Here is a 12,284-nt window from a genome sequence, read left to right on the forward strand (position 1 = left end):
ACACGGTCTCAATATAGCCCAGATTAGTCTCCAACTTACTAGGTAGCCAAGGATGACCTTGAACTCCTGATCCTCTTGTCCCTACCTTCTGAGTTGGGATGACCTTGAGGTCAAGGGGAACCAACCTGGGACATGTTTGCAGGTTCAGCTTATCACACTGACCCTCCTCCACACCTCATGGAAACAGAGGGAAAGTAGGCAGTAGGTCCTTCCTGCTGCTCCTACATAGCCACAAGCGGTCACTTCTAACATTCAAGGTAGGAAGACTTGCACTGTGCATAAAGCAGGGACAGAAGGAAGAAGGCCCCTAGGGATGTCATGGTAGCTCAGCTGCTAGGAAGGGAACACACACATAGACCATCTGCCTGGCCTCTGATGCACGTAAAATTTATTAAGGCAATACTGAGCCCCAGGATTTGAGAAACAGTGGACACTCAGCCCTTGGTCACTTTCTCATCTGAAATGATTTCAACATCCCAGCTGTCCACCCTGTCACAGTTGCTGGATTCTTGGACCAGGTATCAAGGTCTGCTGGAAAAGCTTGTTATTGTGAGCCATGACGTAGGAAAGAAACTGGAGTGGAATATCACTGTGCCTGATTTACTTCAAGACAAGGTCTCATGTAGCTTAGACTATCACTGAATTTGCTATGTGGCAGTCGGGCTTTGAACTTGTGATCCTCCTGCCTCTACACCACAGTGCTGGCACAGGAAGACAGGCTTGTACTATCACTACTTATTACCCTCATTTTCTTTTTAGGAAGAAAATTTTTTTCTAGAATGTTCTGATTTTCCCCCCCTGGAACATTCTAGAAAAAATATTTTTGCTTTAAAAGACTGATGGGAATAGGCTAAATACATGTCTCGCTCAGACTGAGTAGGGAGGACCTGCTGTTCAATAGGATTGTTGGGAAAAGCGGTCAAGCTAGATAGAGGATGGCCCTGGTCCTTCTCCCTGCTTCTCCTCAGGGGCTTTTTCAGTGATTCCAGGAGCAAAGGGGCCCACCAGCCACATGGCTGGAGTGTTCTGGGCCACGTACTCCACAGTGTGGTCAAGGGCCTCCCGAGCTCTGGCTATGCGCTCCCGAGTTTGGGCAAGAACGGTGGCTGTGAGGTCCTGGAAGGAGTGGATGCCGGAGAAGGTGGCCTGAAGGTCATCCACCTGGCTGCGGGCCTGCTGGGCCTGCTCCCTGATGTGGCTGGGCAGGCCCTGGATGCTGGCCCCCAGGGCGCCACACGTGCTCTGCAGCTGCTGGGCGATGTCCCTGAACATGCTGAGTGCCCGGGCCTCCACCTGCTGAAAGGGGGAGATTGGAGTGGGGTGAGGGGTGTTGAGGCCCAGCAGGGTGTAGTGCCCAGCTTGGAGGACAGGAAATTGGCTCCCTGAGTTTGGAATTAGAAGACAGATTCCCAAAACCTTTTCAAAATATTTAAGATTTTCAGAAAGACACTGGAAGATGCCTGGAATCATCAGAGACAAAAGCCCATGAGGTGGGGTGGGGAGGGGGAATCAAAAGCCAAACAACAAAAGTTAGAAAAAATTTACAAACCCCAAACAAACCACAATATGGACACTAGGAGGCCAGATGTGGTACCACACAGTTGTGATCTCAAAACCAAGCCAAACCAACCCACCCACACCCCTAAGTAATAATAATAAAAATGTAAAAATTAAAAACTGAAGCCAAAACAAAATAGAATCCTGTCAAGCATGAATTCTGTGGTTGCCTGGGACAGAAGCATGATTTACACTGAACAGGGCATGGAGATTCACATGGGGACTCTGGGGCCCAGCGGGTACCTCTGGCTTAGCTGGGTCCTTTTCAGCATCCTGTGGGGTCTTCTTCTGGTTCCAGTTGAGCCACATCTGGTGTAGCTTCTCCTGCCCCTCCCCCAGCCTCTGGTCCACGCCCTGTTTCAGGGATTCCATCTACAGCACAGAGACAGGAGCCTATCAGAGGGAGCCCATGTCCCAGACACGGGGTTCCGGCTGGAGAGAGCAGGGATGGGCATGCTCTTCATTTACTTTTTTTTTTTTTCTTACTAGTCTGGAATTCACTCTGTAGGCCAGGCTGGCCTCTGACTGAATGAGAGGCATACACAAGGAGACACATGCTTTTATTTTTCCCCTTGGGCAGTGCTGAGGATAGACCCTGCTCCACCACCAGCCACCATCAGCTTCACATAAATAAGTTGGAATAGTACACATGTGCCTCAGCTGCTCGTGCTGGCCGAGCGACTCAGTGACCAGCACCCCTAGCCAGCCGGGTAGAGAAAAAGGCCCAGGCCTTTGTTACACAGCCTGAACTGACTGATACACTACGGTGTGGAGGAAGCCAGCCCAGCCCACCTGCCGCTGGGTAACATCTCAGCTAAGCTCAAGGAGGGGAACCGCAGGAAAGAGGCCCCAGCCATGGCCACAGCAAGAGGCTTACCAGGCTGAGCACATGTGTGAGCTGCTGCAGGGCCTCCTGTGCACTCTGCCTGGCGTTACGCAGCTTGCCGAGTGAGTGCTCATAGGCATGATTGCGCAGCCTCTCGGAGAGCGAGCCCAACCGGACAAAGTAGTTCTGCTCCTGTCTCTGCTGCTGCAGCGAGGCCATGTCTGAGCCCTCCGGGGATGTGGCAATCAGAGCTGCAGGGACAGAGGGAAAGAGTGCTCAGGCTCACACTACTCAGTCCATGCCATGTGTCAGGCAGCTGGGAAGCTGAGGCAAGTCTCTGGCAACACGAGCTACAAAAGACCTTGTCTCAGAATAAAATGCAAAAAGAGGGCAGACGGTGTGGCTCAGTGGTAGAACAGCTACCTGGAAGTTGGTTCATCCTCAGGACTACAGGACTAGAAAACAAAGATGGGCAGGCGGATTTCTGAGTTTGAGGCCAGCCTGGTCTACAGAATGAGTTCCAGGACAGCCAGGGCTACACAGAGAAACCCTGTCTCTCTCTCTTTTTTTTTGAAACCCTGTCTCGAAAAACCAAAAAAAAAAAAAAAAAAAGAAAAAGAAAGAAAAAGAAAACAAAGATGGGCAGGCAAGATGGCTGAGTAGACCAAGAGGCTTGCTGCCAAAGCCTGATGACCCAAGTTCAACCCATGGATCCCATGGTAGGAGAGAACAGACTATCAGAAGTTGTGCTCTGGCTGCCCCATGTGTACCTAGGACAAGCTTACCTCATATGGATTAAAATGAAATGTATCTTTAAAAATTGGGAGGATAGACCCCCAGAGCCTCCTGGTCAGGCAGCCTAACCAAGTCAGAGTCCTAGGTCACTGATGCTCTCTCGAAAAGCAGGGGAAGACTGGCTTGGGACAGACAGACAGCTGTGGCCTCTGCACCATATTCAGTGAGAGGCCACTGAGACATTCAGAGACAAGGAGTCAAATCCTAGGGCTTTTTATTTGGTTTGGTTTTTGAGACAGGGTCTCACTATGTAGCCCAGGTTGGATTCAAACTCATAGACATCTGCCTGACTGTCTCCTGAGTGCTGGGATTAAAAGCGTGTGCCATCATGCAATGTAAAATTCTATACTTTGAAAAAACATTTTTCCCTCTTCTCACTTCTCCTTATATGATAAATTTTGCAAACCAATCGGCTACTTTTTGGTTTGGGCCAGCTGGTGTATGACAGTTCTCCTGGAAGTCAGGATTGCATCTGGGAGTCAGACAGCTCAACTGGCCTGAACTGAACTGGGAAGTAAAGAGGCTACCCTCCAACTTCCAGTCCTCCTGCATCCAACTCCTGAATGCACACCACACCTGGCTGTTGTGCTGTGGATGGAACCCAGGACCTGTTGTGTGCTAAGTCTACCCACTGAACCACAGCCTCAGCCTGAAGCTGATTCTTGTGTTGTGAGACAGTCTTGCTATATAGCCTTGGTTAGCCTAGAATTTCTCATCTTCCTGCCTTATCCCTGGGATGACAGGCACAGGCCACCTTGCTTGGATTACAAGGCTAGGTCCCACATGACTCTGCTATTCCTTACCGACAAGGCACCTGGGTCCTACAGGACAGCCAGGGATGCCTCTGGGAGCAGTGGTTAAGCCCCGGGCGGCTAGATGAGAGCCGCCCCCACAGGGCCACGGTTTCCCTTTATGCATGGCCCTCAGACCCTTGACTTTTTTTTTTTTTTTTAGCAGTCACCGGTACTTTTACTTGTAACAAATTATTCCTGATTTCTTCTGCTCAAAAGTTCTTTGAGACAACTCCATTTTGGAGCACCTTCCTATTTTCTCACCGTGCACCCTTCTCCCAGGCTGGTGGGCATCTCCTGCCATCTGTTGGGGAACTGCTGAGGAGCGGCAGCCCGGTTTCCCCTGCAGAGGGTCACTGTAGGCTGGGAGTGAGTGTCTGTCTTGCTTTGGATGAATACACGCCACGCAAAAGCTGCCGGCTCAAGACCAAGGAGGAGCTACCCCTCTATAAAAGCTGGGGTAGTCACATACACCAGTACTTGAGAGGTGGCTCAGCAGGTAAAGGGACTTGTTGCACAGCCTGACTTTGAACCTAGAACCTCCATGGAGGAAACACTCCACCAGAGGACTTGGAGGGCTGTGGGCAGAGGAGGGAGTCCTTTCAGGGACAGTTGTGGTGAAGACCAAGCATAGGCACTGAGACAGGAGGTGAGCCAGGCCAGAGAGACCAGGGTGAGGACACTCACCTAGCTCCCCATCTGTCAGGGGCAGGCGATTGTCTGCCCAGGCCTCCGATTTCACCAGCACCCTGTCCATTCCGCTAATCACCATCTGTCCCACTCGAGAACCCATGACTGACTGGACACCGCTGGTTACTGCTGACTTGGTCATGTCCACACTGGTTTGCACAGCCCCGCAGGTCACATCCACCGCTCCTGTGACCTGGGTGGCCACTGTGTCCTTCGCACTAGACACTGAGCTGGATACCATTTCTCGAGCCCCAGACACTGTAGATGACAGCAGTTCCTTAGTATCCGCCAAAACCTGCAGGAAGGGACACATCGACATCCTTCCACACTGGGATACCCAACTCAGGCAGGCCATGGGGTCATCCTAGCCTTGTGTGGCTAAGAAGACTTCATAGCTGGGATTATGGTTCATGCCTTTAACCCCAGCACTGCATAGCAGCCTGGACTACATAGTAAGTTCCAGGACAGCCATCACTCAGCCTCTCTGTGGTTTTGGTTTTTATTTTATCTTTTTTTTTTTTTTTTTTGTTTTGTTTTGGTTTTTTGAGACAGGGTTTCTCTGTGTAGCCCTGGCTGTCCTGGAACTCACTCTGTAGACCAGGCTAGCCTCAAACTCAGAAATCTGCCTGCCTCTGCCTCAGAAGTGCTGGGGTTAAAGGCTTACGCCACCACCACCCAGCTTAAATTTCTTTTGATATTTGTATGTCTCACAGTATGTGTGTGAAGTTCAGAGAACAACTTGTGGGAGTCGATTTTCTCCTACTCTGTGGGTCCTGGGGCTTGGTTGCAGTCACCTTCACTCACTGAGCTATCTTTTTTTTTTTTTTTTTTTTGGTTTTTCGAGACAGGGTTTCTCTGTGTAGCCCTGGCTGTCCTGGAACTCACTCTGTAGACCAGGCTGGCCTCGAACTCAGAAATCCGCCTGCCTCTGCCTCCCAAGTGCTGGGATTAAAGGCGTGCGCCACCAACGCCCGGCTTTCACTGAGCTATCTTGGCCCTATTTATTCTTTCTTTTTGGAGACAGGGTTTCTCTGTGTAGCCCTGGCTGTCCTGGAACTCACTCTGTAGACCAGGCTGGCCTCAAACTCAGAAATCCACCTGCCTCTGCCTCCCAAGTGCTGGGATTAAAGGCGTGCACCACCACTGCCCAGCTGGCCCTATTTATTCTTGACATAGGGGCTTATGTATCCCAGGCTGGCTTCAACCCTAAACTCACTATGTAGCTGCAGTCTATGTAATAGCCCAGGTTCAAATGCGATGTTGGAAAAAAGAAAAAAAAGAAAAAAAGCCGGGCGGTGGTGGCGCACGCCTTTAATCCCAGCACTTCTGAGGCAGAGGCAGGCGGATTTCTGAGTTCGAGAGTTTGAGGCTAGCCTGGTCTACAGAGTGAGTTCCAGGACAGCCAGGGCTACACAGAGAAACCCTGTCTCAAAAAAACCAAACCAAAAAAAAAAAAAAAAGCCATGTTGGCCAGAGCCTGGTTCCATGTGGCTCAGAGGGCAGAGAGACCTTCCCAAATCCCAGGCCCAGAGCCTCAGAATAGGCTCCATCTCACGGGCCTAGAGACCCTGACCCTAGACTTCTCCCTTCTATAATGGGAGCACCACTGGGAAGGATACTTTAAAGCCGGCCTGTGTTGGGAGAGAACATTCTGGGAGTGAGAGAGAAAGGGCTGCTGGGAGGCCGCCAGCTGCCTCAGGCCCCAGATCATCCAGATGACATCAAACCCAGAATGTCCTATTGTCTGGGCATTGAAACTATCCCTGGGCATGGTACACAGGAGTATAGGGTAGGGGCCTAGCCATGCCATCAAACCCAGAATGTCCTATTGTCCGGGCATTGAAACTATTCCTGGGCATGGTACACAGGAGTATAGGGTAGGGGCCTAGCCCACAAGGATAGGAAAAGAGGGTTCCTGCAGCAAAGTAACTACCCAGACTTTGATTCAGAGGCCAGATAGGATAGGGTCCAGGTGGAGCCCCTGCCTAGAATCCCTCAGTGAGAGACTGGGGGTATGGCCAGGGGTTTGCAGAGCATTCAAGCCAACCTGGGCTATTTCAGTAAGAGCCTGTCAAGTAAGTGTCCTACTGGCTGCCCAGTTATTCACTGGATTTGGTTAATGGAGGTTCTAGATATCAGAGAGCTGAGTTTGTGGAACAGCACATGTAAAAGTCATGGGGCAGAATCTGATGTGTGCGTCTGTTGTATCTGCATCTCCTGTCTTCTTGGGTTTAGGTTCCCTTCCAAAGGCTTACAATTCTGTTTCCAAGGGTGTGGACCACAATCTAAACTGTGCATAGTACCTGAGAGGCCAGACCAGATGACATTGTGTGCCTTTACTCTGGGTTCGGTGGGATCCAGAGGGTACCTCTGACTGGATGTGGCCAACTTCAAAGACCTTCTTGCCCAGTGCAGGTGAGGACAGTGAGGACTGTCACATGTGTGATGTGCTGTGTATACAGCAAGACTTGGCAGGTCCAGACAGGGCCTCAAGACAGAGTCAACTGACTTAGCACTGACCTTCTCGGTCGGCTGCTGGAGGATGGGCAGGCTTTCCTGCAGTCTGTCCAGCCCTCGGTGTGCATACTCGCTGGCCGTCACAACTGCAGGGAGAAAACACACACTCACTGTAATGCCCTTCAAAGGTGGGGAAACCTAGGACAGGTTTCAGGGAACTGGAGATCAGAAGTGGGGGTGATTCCTTCCAAATATGGCCATGAAGGGCATTCTCGACACCTTGGGGTCGTCAACTCACTCTGGGGCTCCAGCTTGGATAGGATGGGCTGTGCGCTGCTGACTGCAGCCGTGGTGAGGGTCTTGACGCCTTTCTCGGCTGCATCGCACACAGTCCTGACATGGGGGTAGATCTCCTTGGTGGAGGTGTAGGCAGCGCTCACCATCCCACACGTGGAGCTGATGAGAGGCAGGTTGGCAACCCGGTCCACCACACTGGGCTACAGAGGGCAGGGAACTTGGTGAGAAGCTCGGGATACCTACTAGCATGCTCTCATTTTGGGGGAACAAATCTGCTGGGCTCTACCACTCCTAGGATGAACAATTGCACAAAGCAGGAACCTGAATGTCCCAGCATGGGACTGACCACCTAGTGACATGTCAGGAAGTGCGGTGACTGAGGAATCCCATTTTGTTGTTGTTGTTGTTGTTTCTTCCTGTAATTTTAGGACTGGGTCTCACTGTGTAGACCACACTGGCCTGGAACTCACAGAGATCCACCTACCTTTGCAGCTATACCGAGCTTGTCTGAAGAACTGCATTTTTGTTAAAGCATTGGCCAACCACATAACAGGCCCTTGTTTTCATTCCCAATCCTTGAAACCAAGGGAAATGGCGCATGATGTTGTTCAGCACAGGCTAGGACCTCAAGGTTGTATGATGACCTTGACGCCTGGACTACACAATGAATTGGAATTCATCCTGAGCTCAATGATACTGTCTTGGAGAAACAGGGGAGAGAGACAGAGATATGAGGGGAGAGAGAAACAGAGTGAGAGAGGGAGTGCACATGAACACCTGTCCTATCACTCACAGGCTAGAGGATCAGGGGTTCAAAATCATCCTCAGCCATATAGTGAGTTTGAGGCTATCCTGGGCTACATGAAACCCTGTATTGAATGTAAAGGAAAAATGGAAGGCTGCATCTAGGCGTTTAATCCCCAGCATTCACAAGACAGACATAGGGAATCTCTGTGAGTTCCACACTAGCCTGGGCTACATATCAAGACTATCATAAACAAAAAGAAGAAAGAGAAAAGACGGAAGGAGGGAGGGAGACCTCCTGACTTCCCCCCTGACTAGCCCCTTCAGCAGCACAGGGCTCCCTAAAGCTCAGGCCCCTCACCTGCACCACAGCTTCCTCCTCGGCAGCCTGGGCTTCAGCAGGCACATCTGTCCCGTTGCTAGACATGGTCTCGGCAGCAGTTGCTGTGGGCAGAAGACAGTCAAGTGACAGTCAGCCCTCCTCCCTCCAGGGAAAGCCAGGAACACAGGAAGCACAGTTATCTGTGAACCTTCAGCCCTCTCAGAACCCTGTCATCAGCTCAGAAGGTCCAAGGCGGGGCCTGGCTCACCTTAGCTCCGCCCAAACTGCTAACCTAATGGTGCTGGCGGAGATCCAATCCAGCTCCTCAGGTACACTCAACAAAGCTGCACCTCTGGTCACACCCCAGCCCCTCACTGGGGGATTCTAGGCAGGGGCTCCATTCCTGATCATGCCCCAGCCTCTTGCTTCAGAACCCCTAACTCTGGGTGGTTGTGACAGGGTCCTAGGCGACATCTGGCAGACATGTCCCTTTAAGGCTCACTTCTGCCATCCATTAGGAGACAGGTCAGGTCCAACACTTCTTCTCTCAAGGGTACTGTTTCCTCACAGCCTCCTTCCGTGTGACCAGACAGTTGACGCTGATCCCACAGTTGTGCCCATTTGTGAGTTTCAACATGACAAATAGGGACAACCTAGTTGCCCAGCAGCAGGGGATTTAAAAACAAAAGCAATGTGTGTTCAAGTTAAAACAGAGACCTCTCGCAAGTCAAGAAGTTCTGAGGCAAATGTCTGAAACACCCAAGATTCTCTTTCTCTCTCCTTAAAGAGTATTTTGGGAGTTGGAAAGATGGCTCAGGAGGTGCAAACCATGTACTGTTCTTTCAGAGGATCTGAGTTCAATTCCCAGCACCCATAGCACAGGGTTCACAACTGCTTGTCCCTCAAGCTCAAGGACACATGGCCTCTATGGCACCACACTGACATTCATACGTGCAACACACAACTAAAAATAAGTTAAGCCAGGGGTGATGGTGTGTGTCTTTAATCTCAGTGTTTGGGGGTAGAAGCAAGAGGATCTCTGTGAGTCCCAGATCAACCTGGTCTACAGAGTGAGACCCAGTCTCAACAAAACATAAAGCAAAAATAAGCAAATATAATAAATCTTATAAAGATCTATGTTTAGTTTTGTTTATGTGCATGCAGACTCCAGGAAAGAGCATTAGGCCCCTGGAGCTGGAGTTAGGCTATATAAGGAGCCTGAGGCTGGCGCTGGGACTGAACCTGGGTCCCCTGCGGGAGCAGCAAGTGCTCTTAACTGCTGACCCGTCACTGCAGCCTGAGTCTACTTGTCTTTACATAGATGTTAGAAGACCAGAAGCTTGATGAACAGAGGACAGTGTTCAGAGAGGTAGAAGCCTGGCATACGAATTTTAGGACAGGTAGGTAGTATTACTTGTTTTAAAACCAGTTAAAAACTGGGCCGGGGGGGGGGGGGGGCTGGAGAGATGGCTCAGTGGTTAAGAGCACTGACTGCTCTTCCAGAGGTCCTGAGTTCAATTCCCAGCAACCACATGGTGGCTCACAACTATCTTTAATGGGATCAAATGCAGTCTTCTAGTGTGTCTGAAGACAGCAACAATGTACTCACATACGAGAGAGAGAGAGAGAGAGAGAGAGAGAGAGAGAGAGAGAGAGAGAGAGAACTGGGGATGCCCATTCAAGATGCCCCAGAACCACAGACACCAAGTGTAATGGCACATGCCTGTCATCCCAGCACTTGAGGAAGGTCAGAAATCTAGGCCATGTTCCACTACACAATGAATTCTAGGCCAGCCTGGACGCCATGAGATTGGCTGGTGTTGTCTGCAGGATGCTCAAATCGGCAGCTAAGCCATAGTGGGTGCTCAGTAAACTAGTCTGACAAGCCCCAGCAGTTAGGTTTGTGATAAAGATTTCCCAACAGGGGAGTCAGGTGATGCTGTCATGGCTTACCTAAACCCAGTAACTGTCACCTGGTAAGGTGGGTGGCAAAACCCGACTGATCCCTTAGGAGTCAGACACCTCTATCCCCATCCCAAGCAAGGGATGCCACTGTAGACAAACACCTTTTGCTCTTTGTGAGTACGTGTGACATCTGATCTCCCTACACCTGGCTCCAGCTGACCCTCCCCCACAACCCCGCCCACAAGATGACTTTCTCAGCTGAGAAAGCCAGAAAAGCCCTCAGGGTCAAAACCCAGCATGTAGCCAAGGCCTAGAAGTGGTTCAGGGAGTCTTTCTGCCAGGTTTAGTGACAATGCTGTCATCCCAGCATTATTGGTGGAGGCAGGGGGATGGCAAATTCCAAGCCGCCCTAGTTTAGAGTAGGATCATTTCCAAAAACGATTAACAAGACAGAAACAAAACACTGAATTTGAGAGATTCCAAGAGAGGGAGGCACCAGGCTCGGCTGGGGACAAGATTGCAGGTCACAATCTCCTGTAGAACAGGCCTGGCTTTGTGCAGGGCCCCTCCACCCTCATCCCCACCCCTACACACTCCAGGGCCTGGGGCTAGTGCACGTCCGTTAAAACTATTTGTGACTGCGGCTGCTGGGTTGGTTGTTCTTGGGGACAGGAGACTCAGTATCACCGGGAGGAGGGAGGAGCCACAGCACAGGACACTTGGGACGTGCGTTTGAACACAACTCTCATTCTGAGGACCCAGGACGGTGGAATCCACCTTTTTTGACTCTCGGGGACTCCGTCACTGACGGGGACGCTAAGATCCTAGGGTGGCCAGGCCAAGAGTTGGAAGCGCTGCAAAAGTTAGGTCCTTGGGTAAAAAGTTAAAGTCTCCTCTAAAAGTAGGGTTTCCTAGCGTGCAAAGATTTTGGAATACCCGAGTCCTCCCAGGGAAGCCTCGTTTCTCCCACCTCTTAAGGGCGCCTCAAGATCGATCCTGCCCCTCGCCCCCCAGCTCTCACCAAAGTCCTCAGGTCGTCTAGAAGAGGAAACCTCCCCTAACAAGTCCAGCTCGGATCTACCGGGAGGGGTGGGGGCGGCCTTGTGGATCCCCGTGAAGGGAGGGGCCTTAGAGTGACGGGACAAAGGGCCAATCAGTGATCCCCGTGGTGTAGTTCCGCCCACCCTTCTAAGGCGACCCAGCCCAGGTTGCCTGCGTTAGTTGAGTCCCAGAAAGACCTGGAGTCCTGATCCTGGATGGAGGGAAGGAGACCCATTCTAGGGTCCTTGAATCCTCCCATGTTTCCGGAGACCTCAGAGAGGCTTCCAGATCCAAGGAATGGTTGAGTGACATTTTTAGAAGTCCATCAGACCCAGGGGAATCAATAGCCAGGAAGATACACCCCCTGAACCTCAGCCCTGATTGGGTCCTAAAGGAAAGCCTGCTGTCATACAGATTGAGGCTCTTATTGTCCCAAGGCCTCTGGCGGACGAGGGCACTGAGGCCCTGAGACAGCCAGCCATGAGCAGCATCCGGCTTTCTGCTCCTGGACCCCTGGATCTACCCTTTCCTGAAGATACTTCCGGACTTTTTTTTTTCCATCCCTAAATCTTCTTTTTCCCCTTGGTCTGTAAGCCAAATGTTAACCTCTGACGGCTGGAGGGGCTAAGAAAGAGGTTAATGTATTTGTTGTGGGTGTGACTACGTGTGGAGTTGTGAAAAATGTGCACAGGCGTTTGCAACTGCGCATGCACGGATGTGAGCCCGGGCGGGAGACGACCCACCCTTACTGAGTTACTGCAGATCTTTCCAGACTTCCGCCCGGCACCTCCCTCTTTTTCTACGCTGCCCTGACTCAGACCGAGTTCCTTATCTTCCTGCTTTCAGTGAACAATGCCGC

General features: G+C 51.1%; 1 protein-coding gene across 3 annotated transcripts; it reads right to left on the bottom strand.

Annotated features, from left to right (window-relative positions):
* Positions 1-362: 362 nt before the first annotated feature.
* Plin3 (perilipin 3) lies at positions 363-11,494 on the bottom strand. 3 transcript variants are annotated; one of them, XM_028762499.1, is made up of 8 exons: positions 11,406-11,494; positions 8,519-8,601; positions 7,415-7,613; positions 7,180-7,262; positions 4,657-4,954; positions 2,435-2,634; positions 1,801-1,929; positions 363-1,296 (listed from the first exon to the last, which is right to left on the bottom strand). In XM_028762499.1, the coding sequence occupies exons 2-8, from the start codon at positions 8,582-8,584 to the stop codon at positions 925-927; spliced, it is 1,347 nt and encodes a 448-aa protein (XP_028618332.1). In that variant the 5' UTR covers positions 8,585-8,601; positions 11,406-11,494; the 3' UTR covers positions 363-924. The 3 variants fall into 3 exon arrangements, with proteins under 3 accessions (XP_028618332.1, XP_028618337.1, XP_028618340.1); XM_028762504.1 differs by lacking the exon at positions 11,406-11,494 and having other exon boundaries at positions 7,415-8,109; XM_028762507.1 differs by lacking the exon at positions 11,406-11,494 and having other exon boundaries at positions 7,415-8,113; positions 8,519-8,595.
* Positions 11,495-12,284: the final 790 nt, after the last annotated feature.

Source organism: Grammomys surdaster, unplaced genomic scaffold, assembly GCF_004785775.1.
Source record: "Grammomys surdaster isolate TR1022 unplaced genomic scaffold, NIH_TR_1.0 62, whole genome shotgun sequence".
Taxonomy (NCBI): Eukaryota; Metazoa; Chordata; class Mammalia; order Rodentia; family Muridae; genus Grammomys; species Grammomys surdaster.

Bases quoted from the DNA above. Each gene is read 5' to 3' on its own strand.
- Plin3 (XM_028762499.1), bottom strand. From the start codon at position 8,584: ATGTCTAGCAACGGGACAGATGTGCCTGCTGAAGCCCAGGCTGCCGAG. The intron at 1,930-2,434 runs GTAAGCCTCTTG...TCTGTGCTGTAG, and splicing joins TCACACATGTGCTCAGCCTG to ATGGAATCCCTGAAACAGGG. The intron at 1,297-1,800 runs GTACCCGCTGGG...TCCCCCTTTCAG, and splicing joins AGGACCCAGCTAAGCCAGAG to CAGGTGGAGGCCCGGGCACT.